This window comes from Panicum virgatum, chromosome 7N (genome assembly GCF_016808335.1).
Source record: "Panicum virgatum strain AP13 chromosome 7N, P.virgatum_v5, whole genome shotgun sequence".
NCBI lineage: Eukaryota > Viridiplantae > Streptophyta > Magnoliopsida > Poales > Poaceae > Panicum > Panicum virgatum.
The window spans coordinates 45,334,384-45,358,796 of record NC_053151.1 but is presented as its reverse complement, the minus strand read 5'-3'; the positions used below and the strand labels follow the sequence as shown (position 1 = coordinate 45,358,796).

General features: G+C 45.1%; 3 protein-coding genes and 1 non-coding gene across 6 annotated transcripts; all 4 read right to left on the bottom strand.

Moving 5' to 3' along the window:
* Positions 1–1,028: 1,028 nt before the first annotated feature.
* On the bottom strand, positions 1,029–5,887 carry LOC120680598 (MADS-box transcription factor 31-like). Its single transcript, XM_039962096.1, has 7 exons — positions 5,184–5,887; positions 2,550–2,619; positions 2,299–2,460; positions 2,157–2,198; positions 1,992–2,036; positions 1,654–1,883; positions 1,029–1,280 (listed from the first exon to the last, which is right to left on the bottom strand). Coding segments are annotated over exons 1-7 (738 nt in total). The 5' UTR covers positions 5,372–5,887; the 3' UTR covers positions 1,029–1,279.
* Positions 5,888–8,312: 2,425 nt separating this feature from the next.
* Positions 8,313–10,543, bottom strand: LOC120682057 (peroxisomal 2,4-dienoyl-CoA reductase [(3E)-enoyl-CoA-producing]-like). Its single transcript, XM_039963805.1, has 5 exons — positions 10,033–10,543; positions 9,572–9,731; positions 9,193–9,362; positions 8,890–9,112; positions 8,313–8,603 (listed from the first exon to the last, which is right to left on the bottom strand). Exons 1-5 carry the CDS (start codon positions 10,216–10,218, stop codon positions 8,449–8,451), a joined length of 894 nt encoding a protein of 297 aa, XP_039819739.1. The 5' UTR covers positions 10,219–10,543; the 3' UTR covers positions 8,313–8,448.
* A 5,567-nt stretch (positions 10,544–16,110) lies between these two features.
* On the bottom strand, positions 16,111–21,061 carry LOC120682056 (peroxisomal 2,4-dienoyl-CoA reductase [(3E)-enoyl-CoA-producing]-like). Of its 3 annotated transcripts, none has more exons than XR_005678185.1 (6): positions 20,752–21,061; positions 18,206–20,105; positions 17,947–18,123; positions 17,193–17,382; positions 16,890–17,112; positions 16,111–16,532 (listed from the first exon to the last, which is right to left on the bottom strand). XR_005678185.1 is itself a non-coding variant. In XM_039963803.1 (6 exons), exons 1-6 carry the CDS (start codon positions 20,935–20,937, stop codon positions 16,378–16,380), a joined length of 894 nt encoding a protein of 297 aa, XP_039819737.1. In that variant the 5' UTR covers positions 20,938–21,043; the 3' UTR covers positions 16,111–16,377. The 3 variants fall into 3 exon arrangements, 2 of the variants coding, with proteins under 2 accessions (XP_039819737.1, XP_039819738.1); XM_039963803.1 differs by lacking the exon at positions 17,947–18,123 and having other exon boundaries at positions 17,193–17,329; positions 19,700–19,732; positions 19,946–20,105; positions 20,752–21,043; XM_039963804.1 differs by lacking the exons at positions 17,947–18,123; positions 20,752–21,061 and having other exon boundaries at positions 18,931–19,210.
* Positions 21,062–21,239: 178 nt separating this feature from the next.
* Positions 21,240–21,311, bottom strand: TRNAE-UUC. The gene has a single exon. It is a non-coding gene; the product is annotated as a tRNA-Glu (tRNA).
* Between the last annotated feature and the right edge of the window lie 3,102 nt (positions 21,312–24,413).

Below are 24,413 nucleotides of genomic sequence, written 5' to 3'. Positions count from 1 at the left end.
GCTTGGAGAAGCTAAACTTAAGTGGTAAATTTTAGCACTTATATATATGTTAAAGTTTTTAAATCTTAATTAAAATTTAGTCTACTCCATTAGCACTTCTATTTTGAATGAGCTAGTTCTAAAGTTTAGAACTTTCATATATTAGTATTTGGATCTAAACGGACTCTAGATCTCTATTCCGGATCTCGAACCGGAAGAAATTTTTCAGTCTACTGCACACATAAACACCACATGCATGTGTTGGCAAGTAACGCAAGAAGGTCCTAGGAAGTATATAATACACCGTATATTGAAGTTGCACTTTGATCTTAATTGCATGCATGCATCTGCAAGGTAAGACACGAAGTCGACGCATATCCTAGTAATCCTACGGAACTAGTTTGACAGCTACGCATGTGGACTTGTAGTCTTTCACGTATGGCTGCACGTGACCATCACACACCTACGCGGGCGCAGACGTTGATATATGTTCCACGGTTCCACTTCCACCAGCAGTTGAGCACCGCAAATCCTTGGCAGCAGACTGGGTGCAGGACTGGAGGTTGGAGTACCCTTATCTCTCTGCGACCAGTTTCTCCTCCCCTCCCCTCCCCACTTCAGGATTCAAGCCGCTTGCAGCTCCAGGAAGAGATGGTGGCGGGGCTGACGAAAGAAAGAAAGAAAAATGCCCGATCGATTGGCATCTTGTCAGATGTGCCTCTTTTCCACTCGACCTCTTGGCTGAAGTGCAACAACCAGCTGCGTTCCGTCCTGGTTCCCGTCCTCGGAACCTTTCTAGCAAGTGGCTGAGTCAGTCCTGGTTCCCGTTCTCGGAACCTTTCTAGCAAGTGGCTAGTCACGGGGGGTGAAGTACAGTGGCGAAGGACGAAGAAAAATTAAAGTGTGGCGAAGTCAATGATCATCAGCGCTTAATACGCATCTTGCCACTGTGCTCCTCCGCGCACTGGTGAAGTAGGATTGAGAATTTGCGTTGCAGACAAAGCAAACTGCTCCGGAGACAATACTAGTCACGATCCCAGTACTGCAAGTGGCAAACGCAGGCCAAGCCCTGGAGCCTGCTCGTTCTAATCATGATACAGTACAATATTCTACTTTGTTCTCACGACGTCCAAACACATCTAAGGAGCGATGTCATCACACAGCACAAGTGAAGGGTAACTGGGTAAGTACAAGTCATAGACTGAAGCTGTGGAAGAAGACTTCAAGAAGCTCTACCAGAGCAGGTCACAAGCAGAGGAGTAAGTTCAGCGTCCTCGTTCAGGTCCAGCTGCCCAAGCAATCTGCAGGCAGCAGCACGGCAATTTTGGATGTGTTTAGTTGTGAAATTTTTTGGATTTTGGTACTATAGTACTTTCATTTTTATTTGATAATTAGTGTCCAATTATGGACTAATTATGCTCAAAAGATTCATCTCATCATTTACAGCTAAACTGTGTAATTAGTTATTTTTTTAAAACTACATTTAATACTCCATACATGTGTCCAAAAATTCGATGTAACAGTGAATCTTGAAAATTTTTGGGAACTAAACATGGCCTCAGCTACAAGCAAAATGTGACATCCTTTTCAGTTCAGGACTCGGATCAGATGCTGCCGCATCAGCATCTATCCGTCAGTTTAACAGTCGAGGCAGAGAGACAGTGAGGCGCTTACCAGAGCCAGCCATGGAGGCTGGCGTCCTGCAAGTTGGGCTGCCGCGGCTGGAGCCTGTACCCGTGCAGCCGCGGCGACAGCTGCAGCGCCGTCACCGACGGCTCGGCGTCCCGGCCGTGCGGCCGCTGGCTGCCGCTGGCACTGGCACTGGCCCCAACGTCCCACCACGGGAACGGCCTCGGGTTGGCCGCCATCTCGGCCGCCTGGCTCTGCCCCCTCGCGGCCGGGTCCTTTATTTGTTCAACAGCCACACGAGGAAGTTTAGGACTTCAGGTGCAGGTATAAATTTGGAGCACGGAAGGATCGGTTGAGTTCAGGAGAAGGTCCTAGCGCCTTACCATCAGGCACAAGTAGCCGCTCTGTTCTTCTGACATGTGCATCTCCTGTCGAGATTCAGGACGAAAGAAAAATTCATTCACAATGCAACTCGGTTCTTCTGAATGGACGGAGGCACGGAGCTAGAAAGAGATGGAGGCCAGAATGCAGGAATCACGCACGCGTACCCTGTGGCGCATCTCCAGCAGCTGCTGATCAAGTAGCTCTTGCTGCCAGAAACAAGGGTTTCGGTACCAGCAGTTAGCACTGACGAGTGTCTCAAGAAATTTGAAGGATAAAAGAAGCGGCGTGCCTGTGCTTATTAGTTACCTTCCTGAGGCGAACTTTGTACAGCGAGAACTCCATCTGCTGTTCAAGGTTACTCAGATCTTCCACAGAGAACGAGGCCAGGTCCTCCCCCATGCAGTGTCCCATGATGATCCTGAGCCTGTTCCTCTCATCCTTCATCCTTGTCATCTCCTGGATGATTTTCTTCATGGAAAAGGGAGAGAATATTAGGCTACTTCAGTGGGAACAGAAATAGTCGCATCTTGTCTCTTGGTTCAAGAGAATCAGCGTACCTGCTGGATGTCCATCTCCTCAAAACGGGTGCTAGGGGCTTTCAGGTATCTGTCAAAGATGTTTGCTATCCTGCAGCCAAGAAAAAAGAACAGCAAATGCATGACATTAAAAATGTTTAACTGGAGGTAAAATTGCTGATGTGAGGGACGTCTTTACTGATCCTAAATGATCTTTACATGACGCCAGACTTATAAAACCTAGTTGATTTCTCTTTGCAAACTTCAAAGGGTCTACCGTAAGAAATTTGTATCTTGAAAAAAAGGAAAAATCTGATTTACACCCTTGAATCGCAAAAATATGATTTTCAACCTTAAACTATAAAATCGGATTATGTAGGCCATTCAACTATCTAAACCGGGCAAATTTGACCTTTAGGGCGGTTTCGAAGGTGGTTTTGTATTTTTATGAGACCTATAAAATCAAAACTAATTTATTTTAAAATAGAAAAATATGAAACTAGTATCAAAAATTTTCTAAAAATGTAATCTATCTATTATTGCTCTATTTGAATCTTATTTATTGAAAAATAATAGGCATAACTACAAGCAACAAATACTATGAACATAAAAAATGGATTTGAATAAATGACAAGTACAGTGCTAATAGATAGGTTACATTTTCAAGAAAATTTTGATACCCATTTCGTATTTTTTATTCAAAATGAATTTATCATGATTTTTTTAGTTTAAATTTGAATATTTTTAATTTTTATAAAATGGAAAACACCTTCAAAAACACACAAAGGGACAAATTTGCCCGGTTTCGATAGTTGGATGGTCTATCTTATCCGGTTTTATAGTTTAAGATTGAAAATCAGACTTTTGTGATAGTTTAATGGTGTAAACTGGACTTTTCCCCTTGAAAAATGTGACTAGACAAAACAACATAAGATAACTACAACATATCTGAAACTTATACATCTCCTAAAACTGAAAACATGTGCTAGGGACTTTCGGGTATTTGACAAAGTTGTTTGCTATTCTACAACCAAAAGAAAAGGCAAAAGCAAATGTATGATATAAGGGCGTCTAACTGGAGGTAGAACTCCAGATGAACACTCAATTATAAAGGTTGCCTTAGTTGCAACTGTGATCATAACATGACATCAGTCTTTATACCACTTAGCTGATTATCGTTCCTTTGTTTTTGCGTACTCCAATTTGTATACGTGAAGTCAAAAGTTTGCATGCTGTATGCTAATATTAAAGATAGTGACTGACAGTAATAATTACAAATATATTCTGAATTGCTGATGAAACTGTGACTAAAACCATAATACAGAATAGTTGACTCTTATATACTATAAGGCAATATGTCCAATGTCGGTACCCCAGGACTGGGGTACTCCCTCTTGCTGTGTCTGGGCAAGAGCCTTGTAGATATCCTTAACTACGTCCAGCAGCCGGACCCCTGCGGTCCAGAGCCCGGTTCGCCCGACAACGGTCCCGGTCCCGTCCCCTGGTTAGTTCCGGGAGCACCACGTGTTCTCGGAAGAAGCAGGCGCTCAGCCCGAACAGCCGGAGGCTCCGGACCCCCCATGGGGTCCCGGACCCCCTGTATAGTAACCGGACCCCTCACCAAGGGAAGGAATCGACACCCCGCCTCGGGGTGGTCCGGAGCCGCCACGTGTCTGCAAGCACAGACACGTATATAAGGCCGCTTGGTCTCCATATTAAGGCTCACCTACCACTGCATTCATTGCGAAAGGAGGACATCCGCATTGATGTAGCAGAAGCCGAGGCGATTCTTTGACCAGGGGTACTATTGATCGCGTATTACCAAGATGCATAGTGGAGCTGCTGGCGCCGCCCACGCCGCGCCTGCCAGTCTGCCATAACAGATGGATATGACGGCTCGGCTTCACCCATTATGATGCCTACATAATAGTCTCAACAGGTCACGCCGCAAGCTACGTTCCCCTAACGGGCACCTTGCTGACGGGACAAGAGAAGACCTCCCTTCGTCAGAGGGTAAGCAGGGCATGGAAGCATATCGAAGGAAAGATTCGCAACCACTGTAGCCATTTAATTACTCCGCGCAGTACGCTGCACAGTCACGTTGGGCCCACCTGTCGGGGCATCAACGTCCTATGTATCCGCACCCCTTGGTCTATAAAAGGGGGGGCGTCCGCTAGAAGAAAACTCAGGCTGGGGAAAAAGCCAAGACCCGGCTGAGGATAGGTTCATACACAACCAAGATCAATACCTCTCCCAGTGGATGTAGGGTATTACGCTCCGGCGGCCCGAACCACTCTAGATCGTGTTTTCTTGTGTGCCTGACTCAGAGCTAGATTAGCCCAATCGCCTAGTACCTTCCCGAGTACTCCCTCTCTGGGAATAGGCGGGTGCGTTCCGCCACCCGGCTGTGGGTACCCCAGAAATCCCACGATATCCAACAAAAGAATTTAAGACAATATCTATAATGTTTGTAAAATTTCAAGAGTACCAAACCGCTCAAGAAACATCAACCACAACACAAGATATGTGTTTCTTTGGAATGTGACAATAAAAACATTCATATTTATTACTATGACATATCAAAAACTTCTACTTCCCCTCAAGGATGAAAATGAACAGGAGAGATCAAACAAAAGGACGGATGACAAAGGAAATGGGAAAGAATGCTTCACGCACCTCCATGGGGGGCTTGAGTACTCATACATCCTGCCACTGCCAGAGAATATGATGACTCCAATTTGTGCATCACAAAGAATAGCTAGCTCGTTTGCCTTCTTCAACAGCCCCATCCTCCTCTTGGAGAAGGTCACTTGTCGGTTCGTTGGATTCTCAATCTTCTTCAGCTCTACTTTTCCACGCCCCATTGGTCCAGTTTAGTGCTTCTAAATTCAACCTACCAGAAAAAAAAACATGTATTGCGAATCATAATAATCATGCTTTAGATACCAAAGTTCATCCATGATACAAAACCAAATAAAGGTGTCATATGCGTGAGAGGAAATAAAACCAAATGGCTTCAAACCACCAAGACCATGAGAAATAATAACAAATGGTTTCAATCTTCAGATGCAGGATAGGTTAGAAACTTGGAAAGTTATCCGTACAGGCACAAATGCTAGTAGGACTGTGCAGTGCCTTTATTTCCTGGTTTAGTCCAGAAAAAAAATCAAACTTTCATGAAGATCAAATGGATATAAAAGCACGAGAAGATGAAAGTTTACAGAGATGATAGAAAATGGTCTGAAACCATCAAATCATGAGACTGTGCAAATGGTTTCAGATACAGGCACAAATGCTAGTTCAACTGTGCAGTGCTTGTATTCCACAAATCAAACTTTCATGAAGATCAAGTGGATGAAAGCGTGAGAAGACATATAAAAATCAGCATGTTCTTGTGCTAAGTTGCAGGAGAGAGAAGGGGGGGGGGGGGGGGCAGTGAGGTTCATGGAGGAGTGGTATCACCTGTATCTGCTTCGTCAGAAGATAGAGAGGGAAGCAAAGGGGGTTTGGTCACCTTTATATGTGGTCTGCAGAGTTCCTCATCTCAAGTATATTTTATGAAAACTATTATTCAATCATCACCTGTCTCACTGTCCCATTAGATATGATAGCCAACGAACATATCAAACTATAAATGAAGAAGTCAAGTAAATAGCGGTTCAGGTTAACTTTTTACAATGCCTGTTCATTTAAGAGTTACCATGTACAAAACAGACTTTTAGCCTTGTAGGTACCCAGCAGGTCTCTATCGTAAAAACCATCACATCCAACAGTATGTGCTTGTGACTCAAATACATGCAATGCAAGTAATGCGTGTTGATGCAGCCAGTGTGTGTATCAGAGACGGCACCAGATGACTGAAAATGGCAATGCCGCAAGGCACAAACAACCTTGCTGTGGACTGGTAACTGCCCATAGCAGGTGGTCACCTTCGCATCCAGGCTTCATCTGCAAAATGGCAAGGCTAGAATTGACCAAGACATGGAATAAGTAGGGGACCAATGATGCTTTCCAGTTTCCATAGGTAGCTTCAGGTCCACACAACACATCTACCGGATGTCAGGCATAGTCAAATACATGACATCTCACATATATGCTACTTTCATTTTGTTGTTTGCACCAACCAAAAGCTTTTGGGACACCAGTTTTTGGTCTCAAAACAAAACAAATGATCAATATAATTCTCACTGGAAAGGCATTTATTTCACTAACTATATCATGGCAAATTACACTATCCTAATTCAAGAGGCACATGCTAACTCACGCGCATGTTTCTGAGATAGGGTAGGTTTTTGCTGATATTCGCCATATATCAGCACATTGTTTCATAGATACTGCACATCCACTATCCAAAACACCTTCGTTATATGGTTATTTTTAAATTATAAGATGAAAGCATTAACTCATGTAATCATAATTAATTCAGATATCTTCATCTGCTCATCCTTTCATGACAGTTCCATGGGGAGATTTTGTTTTTAAGAAACCTGTGAACTGGCACTATCAGAGTTTAGGTCATCATGTACGAGTCATAACCAAAGACCAGAGAATAAGATGGTTCAAGACAGCTTTTTCTTAAATGGGATACCTCCAAAGGAGTTCAAGGCACCATCATAGTGACTTATAAGGTAAAGAAATGATTCTCTCCTTCTCATGTGGCAGGGGCACAGGAGGAAGATTACACTTCTTCCCTTGCCTGTCAGCATCCGGTTTTGTTCCTCTTGTAGACCTCCATAGTGTTCACACTTGGTATGGATGGTATATAGTTGTTACATGTTTTGTTACACATAAACCATCCCACTTTCCTGAATTTCGCGTTATTTGCATATTTTGTTACATGCTTGACCACATGTTTACCCTAAACTACACTATTCTCTTAAAAGGTTGGCTGCAAAGCATGTCGATGTTTACTTCTATCTTTGGAGAGATGGAGGTGCTGACGGGAGAGGGGATCAACAATTTTGGATTAAAGAAGAGGAAAAGCATCAGATAGGAGCGTGATGCTTTATCATAATAGTTCATCTAATGTGAGTGTGATGCTGATAGAAAGTGGAACTGAGAGAAGTGCCAAGTATGCTTTGTCAGGTTGCACTAAATTTGTGATTAGTATCAGATCAAGGCAAACATGAAGATTAAAAAAAACAGAGGGCAAGAAAAGCAAGCCGGAGTCAGGATCCGAACCATAGAATCATCTCTATCACCTATACCAGGAGAAGGATATCACACAAAAACCACCAGCATGAGACCTTGCTCCAGCTCCAGAGATATAATTACACCTTTTGGTTGAAAGTACTTTGAATGGTTATGAAGCAAAAAAGAAAAAAGGGGAAACAAACAAACACGCACTGTTTCAGTCACAGGGAAGAGGAGCTGTTATTAATCCCTGAACATTCACTGGGATTTCCATGTTTCCTATGATTCGAAAAGCACCTAAAGGATTATAAGCCCGATTGTTCATAGGGCTATTCATCATCGTCCCCTGGACCATCTGGAAACAGAGAATGGCCACATTTTCAGACAAATCAGGCCTGCATTCCAAACCTGGGAAGTTGAATTCACCAAGGAAGCCTCTTTGCAATTACATAGAAAATCAGAGCTGTTTCAGACCTCTCCTTTTCTTCTTGGCTCAATGCCCTTGTATAGCTGCTAACTCTTTTCATTTATTTTCTTGGCTCAATACCTTTATTTTCCTTGTACAGCCCTTTTTTCCCTTTATATGTATAAAGATATACCACCAAAGGAGTTTACCTACTGTTGTCGCTCAAAAAAAATCAAAGTATTTCTAATGCAACTTGGAAGAGAACAAAGGACGGTAAATATTTGAACTTACTCAATTAAACAAACCCTTCTCAGCATACAAAGAGCCACATAGTCAATAGAGTTTGGTGACAACAATAAGCATAGATGCTACAGATCACAAAGAAGGGTGGCAAAGATACGGTCACAATTTGCTGGATGGCATGCCGACACCAGAGGTCCTAACCCTCTTCTCGACAAGCTTTGATAGCTCCTTCACTTCCTCCTTGGGAATATGGCGAGGGTGACTTAACCAAAGGCCTCCATCAACCACCAGGGTAGTCCCATTTACATATTTGCCTGCAAACAAATTATTAAATACGTCTAATGGCTGAGCTTCAGGTGAATTTAAACCATTTCGCTGCTTTATTGATTTCGTCAGACACATGATTACACCTAAACCAGCAAAAAACACAATATATATACCTAATTAATTCTATTAGCTGTGTGGGAAAGCTCTTCGGTATGACCTTTAGGTAGGTGGCACATCACTTATTAGGAAACATACAGAATAGAACCAACCCCGCACAGTGCGGGAAGCCTACGGCACTGGGTACGCCATTTTTTTTTACAGAATAGAACCAACCTGCATCAGAAGCAAGGTAGAGTGCAGCCATTGCTATGTCCCGCTTCTCCCCAAACTTGAACAATGGCATCACTTCCCGATACCCCTTGCTCATTTCCTCAGGCGCAAGCTTCCTCACTCCCGGTGTACCTTGAATTGGTCCGGGTGCAATCCCGTTGACTCTAATGTCATAATCAGTTCCCCATTCCAGAGCCAGTGATCTTGTGATGCTATCAACACCTGCCTATACAAGCCAATCCATCAGGACAAATCTGCTTATTCCAATTATTCTCCTAGGGAGTGGTTCAGAGAAGATCCAGGTACCTTAGCAGCCGAGACATGAATTTGGTACCAAGTTGCAGTGTAATGCAGTGTTGCACTTATGTTAATGATTAGGCCACCAGTGGACGGGCCTTTTCCTGGCCCACCCTTTTTCAGATACTTGAGGGCTTCAAAGCACATTGTGTATGTACCCACAGTGTCAATGTCGAGAACTGCAGAGAGAAAATAAGTGAAGTAGAACAAACAGCATAAATAATAAGTGAAGTAGAACAAACAAGTTGATGACAGAATTGTTCATCTAGCAGGTTAGCACACAATTGATCAAACGAAGACTCAGTGTACTGCCGACAATGTGGGAACAATTGGAACAAAGAGCTTCTCCGAATCTGAATGCAAACAAGAGCATGCTTTGATGAAGTACCTGTTCGGAATCCCTTGGGCGTCAAATCCTCCGGGGAAGCAAGGAAGTTGCCAGCTGCGCCGTTAACAAGAATGTCAAGCTTGCCGAAATGCTCAACTGTCGCCGCGAGCACTCTGGCCGCGTCCTCCTGCTTGCGGACATCTCCATCAAAACCGACAGCCTGCACGCCACATCGATCATGAATAACTAAAGAGTAACACCAGTTTATGTCTTTATCTTAAGTTCAGCACATCAAGATCATGGCATGGAGCATGCGAGTTTTGTTTTACAAGGAAGAGGCTCGGGCATTTTTCACTTTTTCAGAGTTCTGAAAGCATCTATGCTGCCTTGCTGGGGACGCGTTCCTATGCCAAAAAAAAACGTTTTTCTCGCCACCAACCAACGACCAGAAAGCACCCAGGCTAACCAGAAAACCGACAGGCAAAACCAAGGTAGAGCGGAGGGAATCGATGGGGGCGCACCCGGAGGCCCTGGGAGCGGAGGGCGGCGACGGCCTTGTCGAGGACCTCGCGGCGGCGGCCCATGATGGCGATCTGCGCGCCGTGGCTCGCGAGCTGGGCGGCGATCTCGAAGCCGATGCCGGATCCCCCGCCGGTGACTAGCGCCGCCTTGCCCTTGAGCACGTCCGCCCGGAACGGCGACTCCATCGCCTTGGCTCAGATCTTGCGCGCGCCGGCCTCTGCCCGAATGGGGAATGGGGAAGGGGACCGAAGGAGCACTCTGCAGTTGGCGGCTGCGGCCGGCCTCTGCCCGTCCTGTTTATAATACTCCACACCACAGTCCACGGAGCCACACCACGGCACCGCGACAGCGACGGCGTTGATCTTCTTCCTCGTGTTCTCCAAGCACGTGCCAAGGAAGCCGACTCGCCCAAGGCCATTCGGATGGTGTGGCGATGGGATCTCCGGCGACCGGCGGCAGCGGGCCTTCGTCGCCGCGTGGCGACGTATCCATTCATTCGCGAGACGCCCCTGACTGCGATCCGACTTGGGGCTACTCCCAGTGTAAAATACCGGATCCAGATTTATATATAAGAAAAATCTCTTTTGGGCCGCGATTATTAATTGCAAAGATCAGGTCAATAATTTATACATACTCCAGACCAGTAATCACGATTTAAATAAAGGGTAGGTTATAAAATTGGGAACAAGAGACTGGATGGCCGGAAAGGAGGAGCTTTGTCCTTGGGAGGGAGATTAACTCTGCTAAATGCTTGCCTCGGCAGCATCCCTATTTATAGTATGTATATGTACCTTCCACTCAAAACAATTCTGAAGAAGATAGATATAATCAGGAAACGATTCTTTTGTCAGGGGGCAATGTAAAAAAGAAATATCACCTGATTAAATGGATAAGAATATGTCAGCTAAAGAAAAAAAAGGTGGCCTAGGAGTGAAAGATCTATGGAAAATGAATATAAGCCTCATGTGCAAGTGGTGGTGGAAATTAGAAAGAAATGAAGGTTTATGGCAAGAAATAGTGAGGAAGAAATATGTGAATAATTGCTGTCTCATTTCACTAAAAAATAAACCTACTAATTCCCGTGTGGAATCAGCTCCTTTCTATTAAGGATATTTATATTGCTAGAAGAAAAGTGTCGGTGGGAAAAAGTGATTCTACTAGCTTTTGGAGAGATAGCTGGATCTGTGACACCTCCCTGAAAGACAAATTTCCCCAACTTTTTGAAATATGCAATGAGATAGAGGTTTCTGTTGCTTGGATGGCAAGAGATGGTTAAATGAGGACCTACAAACTCAACTCAGAAAGATAAGGGACACGTTGGCCTCTTTTGCAGTAAATAGTGAGAGATAATCCTAGGTGGTGGCAATGGGAAAGTAATGGCCTCTTCTCTGTCAAATCTATTTATGAGCACTTGTGTTCTAATGAATATGGAGCCCAATATAATTTGATCTGGAAGGCAAAACTTCCCTTAAAGATCAAGATTTGGTTATAGCTGATTGAACACAATGCCATTCTCACTAAAGATAATCTGGCTAAGAGAAAATGGACAGAGAACATGCAGTGCACTTTCTGCAATAAACCTGAATCTATTGACCACCTCTTCTTTGAATGCGACACCGCTAAGTATATCTGGAGTCTGGTAGCCTTTGTTCTGGGTGCAAGCCACAGACCTACCTCTTTTGGGCAGTTCTGGCAGTGGACCTCAGTCTTATTACCCCATAGGAGATAGTTCCACATGGTTGGCCTGGCTGCCATCTGTTGGGCGATCTGGACTTCTCAGAATAATAGTTGTCTTGAAAAAAAAAACTAATCAACTCCCCAACGGAGATCATGTGCTCAGCTAGCTCCTTTCTGAAATATTGAGCAGGTCTGCAGGTGGGTTAAAACAAGGAGGAACTTGAACTCGGCGCGGCAGCTCTCGTCAAGACGGCGCTACACTTCCATGCACAAGCCCACGGCGATGGCGCGAGAATGGTTCTGCTACGTTGATGAAGCCCCTCTATCGCTTCTGTCTACCCGCTTTGCTTGTGCGCCTGTGGCTCTGAGAGCCCCTCCTTTCGTGCTGGAGCTATCCTAGTCTTCTTTTGGTGGCCTGATGACGTTTGTGTCTTTGTAAGAAGTTTTAGCCTGCTGGGCATGTTAAGTTCGCTCTAATAGTTTGCAAGACCTGTTTTTTTTTTTCAAACGCTGTTGGTTCCTGAATACGCTGTAATTTCGTTGCTCCTGAGTAATGAAATTCGGGCTCTGCCCTTTATGAAAATAAAATATAATTGGGAACATATCAACCTGAGCCACCGTGCAAAATTCAGGCACCGGTGGGATGGTGCGCTGGGCGATGCTGGGTCGTGGTGGCGCGGTCGTCATGGTGCCCGAGAACGACGCCGGTTCGGATTGGCATGCCGCCGCCGCCGCCGGCAGCGCTGGATTCTGCCTCTGCTCTTGATGCTGCTCCGAGGACAGACGGTCTTCCAACGCTGAAGGGAGGCGAAGAAGCCGTCGTGCTAGGAGAAAAGGCTGCCAGCGCATGGTGCCGTCGCCGGGAAACAATCTCCAAAGATCAACTGCAACACAATTCATTGGACACGTCACAATTTAGACCACAACAATCTGCATGTGTTGCCGTTCCTCATCCAACAAGACACGCGACTAGGGGTGGTAATGGGCCATGGCTCTAGTGGGCTCTTCACAGCCCAATAAAGCCCTTAAAATTTTTAGTTCAAAAATACATATGTTTAGAGCCCGGCCCTTTTAGGGCCCGATCCTTAAATTTTCTAGTTCAAAATGTTGAGCCCTTTACCACCCCTACACGCGACACACCCATAAGCTGCTCGGTTGGTCTTCCACCGATTGCCGCTGCCGGCCTTCCAGTGCAACAGGGGTTCAAATATTCACACAAGCTTTCGTCTAAAGAAAATATTCACACAGGCTAAAGCCGCAACGACAGGCCCGGGAAAGGAGCCCAGACAGATTTATGTTTCCTGTTAGTGTTAGCATAAGTTTTTGTTTCCATGGTTTTGCTACACATATATAAATTTTCGCAACTCGATAGAGCCCATTTGCTAGCCGAGCCAACTAGGTTTCATATAGGTAGCTGGAACGTAGGGTCCCTAACAGGTAAGTTGCGAGAGCTAGTTGATGTAGCAATTAGGAGGCGTGTAAATATTCTATGCGTTCAAGAGACTAAATGGAAGGGCCAGAAGGCGAAGGAGGTTGAGGATACTGGCTTCAAGCTTTGGTATACGGGAGCAACTCCGGGTAGAAATGGTGTAGGCATCTTGATTGATAGGAGCCTTAAGGATGGAGTCGTAGAGGTTAGAAGGCAAGGCGACCGGATTATCCTAATCCGGTTGGTAGTTGGAGATTCGGTTTTGAATGTGATCAGTGCATATGCCCCTCAGGTAGGCCTTAGTGAGAGCACCAAGATGCAGTTCTGGGAAGATCTAGATAGCATGGTTAGTACCGTGCATACCAGCGAGAAACTCTTCATAGGAGGAGATCTCAACGGTCATGTGGGTGCGACTAATGTAGGGTTCGAGCGAGTGCACGGGGGTTTTGGGTATGGTAGCAGGAGTCAAGAGGGGGAGGATGTGTTGAACTTCGCGTTAGCCTACGACTTGTTGATAGCGAATACCGTGTTTAAGAAGAGGGAATCCCATCTTGTGACGTTTCGTAGTGGACAACACTCGAGCCAGATCGACTTTATCCTTACTAGGAGGGAGGATAGACGTGATTGCTTAGATTGTAAGGTGATACCTGAGGAGTGTGTTGTCCCTCAACACAAGCTTGTGGTGGCGGACTTTCGTCTTCGGGTACGTGTCCACCGGGACAAATGTACCAAGATTGCGAGAACAAAGTGGTGGAAGCTTAGAGGGGAAGCGGCACAAGCGTTTAAGGAAAGGATGCTAGGTGAGGGGCCTTGGGAAGAAGGAGAAGACGCAGATGACATGTGGCTAAAGATGGCAACATGTGTTCGGAAGGTGGCCTCAGAGGTGTTTGGCGTGAGTAAGGGAGGCAAACAGGAGGGGAAAGACACCTGGTGGTGGAACGACGAGGTGCAAAGGGCTATTAAGGAGAAGAAGGAGTGTTTCAAACGTCTCCATCTTGACAAGAGTGCAGCCAACATCGAGGGCTATAAATTAGCGAAGAGGGTTGCAAAGCGAGCTGTGAGTGTAGCAAAAGGTAAAGCGTATGATGACCTGTATCAGCGGCTAGGCACGAAAGAAGGGGAAAAGGACATTTATAGGATGGCTAGGATCCGCGAGCGGAAGACAAGGGACATCAACCAAATCAAATGCATTAAGGATGGGACAGATCGACTGCTAGTGAAGGATGATGAGATCATGGATAGATGGAGAGAGTACTTCGACAAGTTGTTTAATGGGGAGAGTGAGAGCCCTACCCTTGAGTTAGATGACTCTTTTGACGATACCAACAGACGTTTTGTGAGGAGAATTCAGGAGGTAGAGATCGGGGAGGCTTTGAAGAGGATGAAGAGAGGTAAAGCGTTGGGTCCTGATGGTATTCCCATTGAGGTGTGGAGATGCCTAGGGGATAGAGCAATAGTTTGGTTAACTAAGCTTTTTAATCTCATTTTTCGGTCAAACAAGATGCCGGAAGAATGGAGGAGAAGTATATTAGTACCTATCTTCAAAAACAAGGGCGATGTTCAAAGTTGTACTAACTACCGTGTGATTAAGCTGATGAGCCATACGATGAATCTTTGGGAGAGGGTCATCGAGCATCGCCTAAGAAGAGGGACAAGTGTGACCCAAAACCAATTTGGGTTCATGCCTGGAAGGTCAACCATGGAGGCGATTTTCTTAATACGACAATTGATGGAGAGATATAAGGAGCAGAAGAAGGACTTGCACATGGTCTTCATTGACCTTGAGAAGGCATATGACAAAGTACCGAGAAATGTCATGTGGTGGGCTTTGGAGAAGCACAAAGTCCCAACCAAGTACATTACCCTCATTAAGGATATGTACAAAGATGTGACGACGTTTGTCCGGACATGTGATGGCAACACCACTGACTTTCCTATTAACATAGGCCTACACCAGGGGTCAGCATTGAGCCCTTATTTATTTGCTTTAGTGATGGATGAGATCACAAGGGATATACAAGGTGAGATCCCTTGGTGTATGCTCTTTGCTGATGATGTGGTGCTAGTTGACGAGAGTAGGGCAGGGGTTAATAGGAAGTTAGAGCTGTGGAGACGCACGTTAGAGTCGAAAGGGTTCAGACTTAGTAGGACCAAGACCGAGTACATGATGTGCGATTTCAGCGCGACTAGGCATGAGGGGGGAGACGTTAGTCTAGATGGGCAAGTGGTGGTCCAGAAGGATACGTTTCGGTATTTAGGATCGGTGTTACAAAAGGATGGCGACATTGATGAAGATGTTAGGCATAGAATTTCAGCTGGCTGGTTGAAATGGCGGCAAGCTTCTGGCATCCTTTGTGACAAGAGGGTGCCACAAAAGCTAAAAGGCAAATTCTATAGGACAGCAATTCGTCCGGCGATATTATACGGTGCTGAATGTTGGCCTACAAAAAGACGACATGTGCAGCAACTGAGTGTAGCAGAGATGCGGATGTTGCGGTGGTTTTGCGGGCACACATGGAGGGATAGAGTCCGGAACGAAGTTATTCGGGATAGGGTCGGGGTGGCACCAATTGAGGAGAAACTTACTCAGCATCGGCTGAGATGGTTTGGACATGTCCAACGAAGGCCTCATGAGGCGCCGGTGCGTAATGGGATCCTTGAGCTAGTCGATAATGTAAAGAGGGGTAGAGGTAGACCTAAACTGACGTGGGATGAGTCGGTTAAGAGAGACTTTAAGGATTGGAACATCTCTAAAGAGATAGCTTTGGATAGGAGCGCTTGGAGACTAGCTATCAATGTGCCTGAACCTTGAACTTATTTCTTTCGGGTTTCATCTCTAGCCTACCCCAACTTGCTTGGGAAAAAAGGCTATGTTGTTGTTGTTGTTGTTGATAGAGCCAATTTGCCATGCTCGGCACACATTTGGGGGTAAAATTAGCAACGAATTGAAACAAGAGGGATATGCAAGTTCTTGGATCTTCAATATAACATTTTCATTTTCATAGATAATTTGAACAGACGGTTTGGAAGACAGCACGTGAGTATTTGGCAATAGTTCGGATCCGATATTAATTTCTAGTCCGTTTGGGATTACAGCAACAGTAAATGTTTGAACATACTCAACTAAACAGTCAACAGACTCTGCTCAGCTGGCATTACCAAACTGACAACAATACTGGTGAGTGGTGACATCAATAGGTACAGAACACACCGAAGAGGTACATAGCCAAATATGCCATCACAATTTGCTGGATGGCACGCCAAACCCAGAGGTCCTGACCTTCTTCTCGACAACCTTAGAGAGCGCCTTCACTTCCTCCTTGGGAATATGGCGAGGACGACTTAACCAAAGGCCTCCATCAACAATAATTGTAGCCCCATTGACATATTTTCCTGTATATCAGATTGTACCATACATCAAATGGTTGATTTTTCTCCTCGCAAAAAGAAAAATGGCTAAGTTTTCAGGTGAGGCTAAACCCCTTTTTTTTTTGGTCACAGAGTAACACTAAAACCTATTACTCACTGAGAAACACAAATCAACCATTGGGGATTAAACTGACTACTTAAGAGACATGAATGCACATAACCAGCAAACACCACAATTAAGCTTATTGACTATGCACATGCAGACCACTTCCAGATAACCTTCAGATAAGTGAATGCTCAGTAGTCAGTACTAACTGAAACTCTCTGTATAGTTGAACTTGTTGATAATCTGGTTAGAAAACAGGGAAGAACAAAACCGACCTGCATCAGAAGCCAGATAGAGTGCGGCCATTGCTATGTCCCATTTCTCTCCAAGCTTAAATAATGGTGTCGTTTCTCGACGCCCCTTGCTCATTTCCTCAGGTGCAAGCTTCCTCATTCCTGGAGTGTCTTGAATCGGTCCTGGTGCGATTCCATTGACTCTAATGTCATAATCTGCTCCCCATTCCAGAGCTAATGATCTGGTGATACTATCCACGCTTGCCTATAGAAGCTGAGCATCAGGAGAAGTCCACACATTACATCACTTTTCTCTTAAGGTGCAGCTCAAGAAGATCTAAGTACCTTAGCAGCAGAGACATGAATTTGGTACCAAGCCGCAGTGTAGTGCAGTGTGGCACTTATGTTTATGATGAGACCACCAGAGGATGGCGCTCTCCCTGGTCCGCCCTTTTTGAGATACTTCATGGCTTCGTAACACACTAGAAAGGCTCGCGGCTTCGCCACGCGGTGCCGGTATCCCATGTTGTAGTATCTGTAGTTGATGCGAACTTTAGTTGATGCATGTATAGGTTTTTAGGCAATGTAGTTAAGATAAATCTGTCGTTTCGTTATTTTTACATAGGTGTCATGATATGCAGTCCGTTGTTGCACTTAGTATATATTTTAAGCATTTCATTATCGCCACATTATTGTTCAAGTAATCTATTATTTTGGGTATTGAAATGGAGTTATGACATTTGTTGATGTATTTTGTTGAGGTGAAAGAAGGTGTAAAATAATTTATTAAGGAGGGCACATCACAATTAGTTGGAAACTTAATGTATTTGTGAAATCATGTTGCAATTAATAAATATGTTATTTTAAGAAAGTAGTGGTTATATTAAAATATGACGCGTTATTGTGGAGGTAGCATGAGAAGTCATAGAAGAACAGTGATCCAACCAGTTGGTGAATGTCACATTATCAAAAACATGTTTCTTAAGGTTCAAATATGAAACAAATGTTTAAAAGTACATCTAAGGTTCCCAACGAAGCTACATTACCAAAATTAATTCAGTTGGAGTGCAAGGAATGGGAAAGTAGCATTGCTACTCACTGGAGAATGGAGAGATAAATAAGATCAACTTATGGATCAAGATCTTTTGCTCCACTGGAAGATATGATTTTGAATAAAACAGGGAAAGATCACTCATGATGACTCATTGAATTGACAAGTGAACGAGATATGGTATTGCTCCTGTTACGAAGTTCATGGAGGTATTGCTGCACAACGCTGATGAATGAATGATTTTTATAAGCATTCAGACATTAGCTTATGATAATAATTAGACTGATTTATCCCAAAAAAAACTTACAGTGAGACCTTCAAATCCTACTTAAGAAATCTGACCAAGCAAATACACAATGCCATGTCAGTGACTGGACAAAAAACAGTGCTTCTTGCCCTGCAAATGCTAGGCATAAAAATTCAGGAAGCATTGCACACCCATTTATTTGTTACTCAAATTTGGTCACGTTGTATGAACACAATCTGGAATCAACCCATAATTCCAGACAGCCGAAGAAAATATGAATATTTTAGTTCTGTACTCATTATATATTGAGTTTGAATGCCCTTTCTGCAAAGATGTTCTCTCAGTTGATTCAGACAATATTTTCTCTGAAATGCAAATGAGTGTGTTAGTACCAATTCTTTTAAATACACATTAAAATGGATAATTACTATCTAGTGAAAATATGACGTGTTGAATAGAGGGCTGTGCATATATATAACCCCGAATTATGTTGGTAAATCAATCTGAAATGTAAACTGTTGAAGAAGTATATAAGCATAACGTAGGAGGAAGAAGCTAAAGAAATATGTACACAATATGTTGCGGCACATCAGGATTCCAATAGAATTCAACATTAATGTGTAAATCAGAGGATTGGAAAGAGGAAAATTAAACTGAACTGATTAGAGGTGCGTGAGGGTTGGTTTTTAGCAAGCAATAGTGCTATAGAAGTACAGTGCGATAGCACAAATTTAGACAGAAATCTAACGTATCAGGGAGAGAAAAGCTTGGCTCATCTCGTATACCTGCTGTGAGTGACGGGGTTGTGCCAGAGGAAGCAGCGTACGGCGTGGGACTGTAGGACTGTAGGAGCTGATGAGGCAGAATTCGTTGTGGTCATCGTCGGTGTACCCCCCACCGCCGCAGCCATTCCGTGGTCCTTGCTGCTCGGCTGCTGCTCCACGCCGCCACCTGTCCTCGCAGTTCTCGCGTAGCTGCGCCGCAACCCTCGCACCGCAGACTGCTGTCGGCCATCCAGGAGGCGTCACTCCGCCCAAGGGCAGCCATGGTGGCGGCCGCCGCCGCCAGCGAGCTGCTCCTGGCCGACGCGGTCCCGAGGCCGGCCGGAACCTTACGATTAGAGAAGCAAGGGAACGGGCTCGCAGCGCCGATTCCGGCCAGTGGGGAGGATCTCTGCCGACGAGTGTGGGCTCGAGCTCCAGGTCGGACTTCGGAGAACGCGGGCGCCCGCCACGACGGACCTGCGGAGCGCGCGGAGATGAGGATGCGCCAATGCGGACGTCGAGGCCGGTGGCGAAGCGGGAGAGCCGGTGGTCCTGTTTACGCTGCGACACGGCGGGGACGAACGCCATCGCTGGGCGGGGCAGAGGGCTGAAGACGGAGAGGTTTCGCGAATACTCTGGAGCGCCCGATTCTTCGCTTAATGGGTGAGAGACCCTCTAACCGTATCGGACGGTTCACGTGGCTCCTTGGCTTGATCCGACGGCTAGCAATTTAGCGGGTGATGTGGCACTCTCGGGTGCCCGCTTTTGTTGCAGGAATCATATTGAGAGATTGTGTATGTACCCACAGTATCAATGTCAAGAACTGCAGCAAGAAAATGTTGTCAACACTCACTTCCCTGAAACAGTAGAATAATAAGTACGAAGTACAACAAACAGCTTAATGGCACATAAGTTTTTGAGGAACAGGCTAGTACGATTAAGCAAACTAGTAAGATTCAGTATACTGATGATATTGTGCACAAGTTTGGAACAAGAGCATCATGGAATCAAACAAGGGTGCACTATGATGAAGTACCGGTTCGGAATCCCTTGGGCTTCAAATCCTCCGGGGAAGCAAGGAAATTGCCGGCTGCACCGTTGACAAGGATGTCCAGCTTGCCGAAATGCTCAACGGTTGCTGCAAGCACCCTGGCAGCATCCTCTTGCTTGCGGACATCTCCATCGAAAGCAACAGCCTGCATGGCACGGCAATCTTGAATTACTGAATAGTTTACTACATCGAAACATGGCAGGGACAATACTAATTTAGGAAGTTTATATGACAAGTTAGAGGCACAAGCATATTGAATTCTAGAGGTACATATGGTGCTTGGCTGCCTGCACAGACTCGTTCCTACACCAGTGGCACTTCCCAGACAACATTAAACTGATGCACCCTGGATTCGGTGAACCAGGACTTTGCAATTCACCGAATGTCTCCAAGCAATATTGCTCAACCAGCAACAAACTCTCCCCCTACTTGCTACTTGCTAGGCAACAAAGAACCAAAATTTCCACCAACTAAACGAGAAGCAAGTGCCAAGTAGCGACCAGAAGTGTCTTGCACAGTGGCCTGCGTTGGGTTCCAGGACTACTCCAATGCACTGGGTTATAGATGAACCAAGAGTAGGACACAGCAACTCAGCGAATAAGTCTTGCAGACGACTATACGCGACTAACGAGTTCCCATCTTTACTAGTACTTTCCAGCAAAAGAGCAAAATTTTCCCCAGCTGACGAGTGCCGAGCATAAAGCAGCAATCTTTAAGCGAAACGCCGAAGGGGAGCGCAAGAACACAAGCACGGTAGTGGTGGTAGGTAGAGTGGGCAGGAGTCGCCGTACCCTGAGGCCCTCGGACCGGAGCGCGGCGACGGCCTTGTCGAGGACCTCGCGGCGGCGGCCCATGAGGGCGACCTGCGCGCCGTGGCGCGCGAGCTGGGTGGCGATCTCGAAGCCGATGCCGGAGCCCCCGCCCGTGACCAGCGCCGCCTTGCCCCTCAGCACGTCCGCCCGGAACGGCGACTCCATCTCTCGCCGCCTGGGTCCTCGGGGGCGGGCGGCGCAGATGGGGAAGACGAGACACGGTGTGGCAGTTGGCTGGTGGATCGCGTGGCGTGGCCTTGTTCTGCACAAGCGAGACGGCGTTTCGATTCGTGGATGGGAAGACGATGCCGTGCTGGGCTGCTGGCACGGCACGCGGCCGCGTCTCAGATGTTTGAGACATGGTTAAAGTTGATTTGACTGTCGGCTAAAACAGATTTGATACGTAAAAAAAATGTGTTGCCTCTCGCTAATCACTTGGGCAAATGCAGAGAAGAAAAATAAAAAAATTCCGTTGCCGGGAATCGAACCCGGGTCTCCTGGGTGAAAGCCAGATATCCTAACCGCTGGACGACAACGGATTTGTGGTCTGTAACGGTTAAACAAACTTTAACTTTTAATACTCTACAAACACTATATTCAAACCTTGAGTTGCCAAATCGCTTAACCGGCTGCAAAAAATATGGCAGTTCGCTCTTTGCTAGTACCCTGCCCGACCCGGATCACCCGACGTTTGTATGCATCCCCTCTCAAGTCTCGTAAACAATCTCTTGTCCGGTGATTTTACGGCTGGCTAAATAAGCGAGCGTTGCCATAAAAGAAAGTAGCCTGCCCGGATGTCCCGCCCCACGAGACATACTCTTGAGTCTTGACTAAATGACTACCTTTTGTCATGCACTCATGCTTAACCTAAACTAGTTGTAGTTAGCAAACATGCCCTTACTGCTAGCAAGGTGATCCTAGTGATTTCGTGATGATTCGTTTTATATTCTCTCCGGTTGCAACGGAGTAGCATTCACACGATCCAATCGCTACGTATGCTGTCTGATTTTCTAAATTTTCAGGATGAACACATGGTCATATGGACATGTCTTCTCCTCGCAAAAAAAAATGGACATGTCTTGGTTTTGTGTCCCCCGGTGCAGCAGCAGGCCTGCCCGCGGCTGCAGGTGCAGAACCGTTGGGCTTGGGCCCGGCGACGAGCGAGGGTAGCAGCAGCCCAACGCGAACGTGCCAAGCCCATCAACAGGCCGGTGTGCGGCGCCGACGAGCCCTGCTTAACCACCAGCTAGTAGCAGCCACCACAGCCGCACGGCGTCGCCGGCCGATCCTCCTCCTCCTCCTCTCTCCGCCCTCCTCCGCCCACGTCCTCGCCCAGGGGCCGGGCCGGGCGGTCGTCGCGCCATTGACCACCCTGCAACGTGCCGCCGCCGGCGAGGGCGAAGGATATGCCGGCCGCGGAATATGCCCGGTCGATCGGTCGCCGCCACGCACGCCGCGATCGACAGCCACCTGCGATCACTGTACATGACATGTGGATCGATTGATCGATCTCTCTTCATTATAGTCAGTGTCACCCCCTCCTCCTCCTAATTTTATTCCCTTGCGCGGCGTTGCCACAGAAAAATCGAGAAAACGAAAAATATTAGATTTGGGGAATTTTATTCTCTCTCTCCGTCCCGCTCTCGCCATGCATGCAGGGGCCGGCAGGTCAAATCGTTTTCGTGAATTTGAACAAAATTGCTGCGAGCATTTGTCTCCACTCCACACTGGGGACAGCGTCTCTCCATCACTGGAGCTCGAAATTCCTTGGACAACTTTTCTTTCCTTTTCAGGTGTGTGCATGCCAAACGCTTGCAGCTACTCTTTTTGAAAAAAAATAAAATAAAAAATTATGCTTTACAAATTACAATGAGATAATGCGTGGGGCCGGCCTAGAAATAAAAATCATGACAGTATGAGCACTCGAGAAAATAATACTGAATATTATTGTACGCGTCCAATTCGGTTGAATAATTCGGAGCGCAGCACGTTTGTCAACGGCGCTATACTGTACGGCGTGCAGCTGTATTGTACGCGTCCTGTTTTGGTTGCCAACAGATAAGATAACTAGAGCGTTCGTCTCCGTGTGATGCGATGTGATGGCAATTATTTGGAAAACCCGCCAATTGCCTAACGCCACGCCATGCATGATGATCCAACACAGATAAGGATTGACGTTCCAAAATGTAAGAGGTTTAAGTTTTATCATAAGTTAGTGTCTTCTTTATAGAAAAAAAATACACCAACATATGTAAAAAAACAATAAGTTCATTTGACTTGTAAATGTTATATTTTTTATAAATTTAGTTAAAGTCAAGCAATTTCGATTTAGCATAAAACTAATATCTTATAAATATTGGAACGGATGGAGTTGCTGTTTATTACGACAACACAAAATTTGATAACCTGCGATGAAAAAAAAAGGATTTAAGAACACGTACATCATCAAAAGGCGACTTTTGCTTCCTACTTGACAATTCTAAGATCGAGCTAAGTCAACATATGCAAGTAAATACTATTTATATTTGCATTTATATTTGCCTGTCGCACCTCAACCTAAACAAATACGTGTCGCACTCTCGCGTTTTTCTGGGGCCTTCTTTTACACATCACTAGGGTTATCTACAATTGATTTCAGAATACTAAGAGGAAGAATATACATGTAGTAGTAGGATAAGAAAGAAGCAATGACCCTTTCACACTGACTATAGCAGATAACAGAATAGGAGCAAAATATTGTCTTAGATAATGGTAAACAAAAGCTATGAACAATATTTATGGTAACTACTATATAGATAGATAAGCAAAACGATCTATAGATAAGGTATGCCTGGGTATATGAAAAGAAGATACCACCACTATGCATACGGTAATATAAGGCAAGATTAGATAAGATTCACATATGGAGGGTAAGGACATGAATAGATAAGGAAAGAGACGCCTAGCAAGATAAGGGAAGAGAGGAGCTATACAGGGCCTTTAGGTGTATATCCAAATCCAGCACAATAAGCAAATCATATCAATTTCGGACATTAAATGGAATGCATCAAACTTAAATATTGAAGATTGTATCGGAGTATCAAAGTAAACTAACCTTTGCAAATTGTTGCAAAACAACAGCAGAAATCAGCAGCAATTTAACAGCAATGTGCCTTTCTTGATTGAGCAGGAAATGACCTGAGCAGCACAAAACAAGTGTACAAATATCATTTTTCTGGAATGAGTTATCAGCTGGTCTAGAATCTCAAATATGTTACACTGAAAAAACATCAGCGTGGTTATGCGTTTTTAGTAGATGCCTACATAGTTCTTCTATAAAAACTTAAAAATATCAGCAAAGGCTATGATTACTGCATATTAATAGATGTGCTAAGATAAACATAAACCATATGCTAAGCTCTAAAATGGTCATGGTAAGGTGTATTGTAATTCAGCAAAGATAATCTCAACAAAGTGGCATAGCAACAGTATGAGCAAACCTGCAATTAAGACACATGGATTGAACAAAGTTAGTGACACTATGAAATCATGACCCTGTAAAGCTAGAAACTTAGAGGCATGCTTAGAATTAAAGGAAGGGTTTGATGAAACCATAGGCAAAACATGCAAAAAATTTCAGCCATATTGCATTATCAGTTTTC

What these genes read in the sequence shown, in the direction of transcription:
- LOC120680598 (XM_039962096.1), bottom strand. Translation starts at nt 5,371, where the DNA reads ATGGGGCGTGGAAAAGTAGAGCTGAAGAAGATTGAGAATCCAACGAAC. An exon ending in AGGAGATGGACATCCAGCAG is followed by an intron (nt 2,461 to 2,549) that starts GTACGCTGATTC and finishes TTTTCCATGAAG; the next exon opens with AAAATCATCCAGGAGATGAC. An exon ending in GCGGCTACTTGTGCCTGATG is followed by an intron (nt 1,884 to 1,991) that starts GTAAGGCGCTAG and finishes GAACAAATAAAG; the next exon opens with GACCCGGCCGCGAGGGGGCA.
- LOC120682056 (XM_039963803.1), bottom strand. Translation starts at nt 20,937, where the DNA reads ATGGAGTCGCCGTTCCGGGCGGACGTGCTGAGGGGCAAGGCGGCGCTG. An exon ending in TACTGTGGGTACATACACAA is followed by an intron (nt 17,330 to 19,699) that starts TCTCTCAATATG and finishes GAGCCTTTCTAG; the next exon opens with TGTGTTACGAAGCCATGAAG. An exon ending in TTCATGTCTCTGCTGCTAAG is followed by an intron (nt 17,113 to 17,192) that starts GTACTTAGATCT and finishes CAGCTTCTATAG; the next exon opens with GCAAGCGTGGATAGTATCAC.
- LOC120682057 (XM_039963805.1), bottom strand. Translation starts at nt 10,218, where the DNA reads ATGGAGTCGCCGTTCCGGGCGGACGTGCTCAAGGGCAAGGCGGCGCTA. An exon ending in GCCCAAGGGATTCCGAACAG is followed by an intron (nt 9,363 to 9,571) that starts GTACTTCATCAA and finishes TTCTCTCTGCAG; the next exon opens with TTCTCGACATTGACACTGTG. An exon ending in TTCATGTCTCGGCTGCTAAG is followed by an intron (nt 9,113 to 9,192) that starts GTACCTGGATCT and finishes TGGCTTGTATAG; the next exon opens with GCAGGTGTTGATAGCATCAC.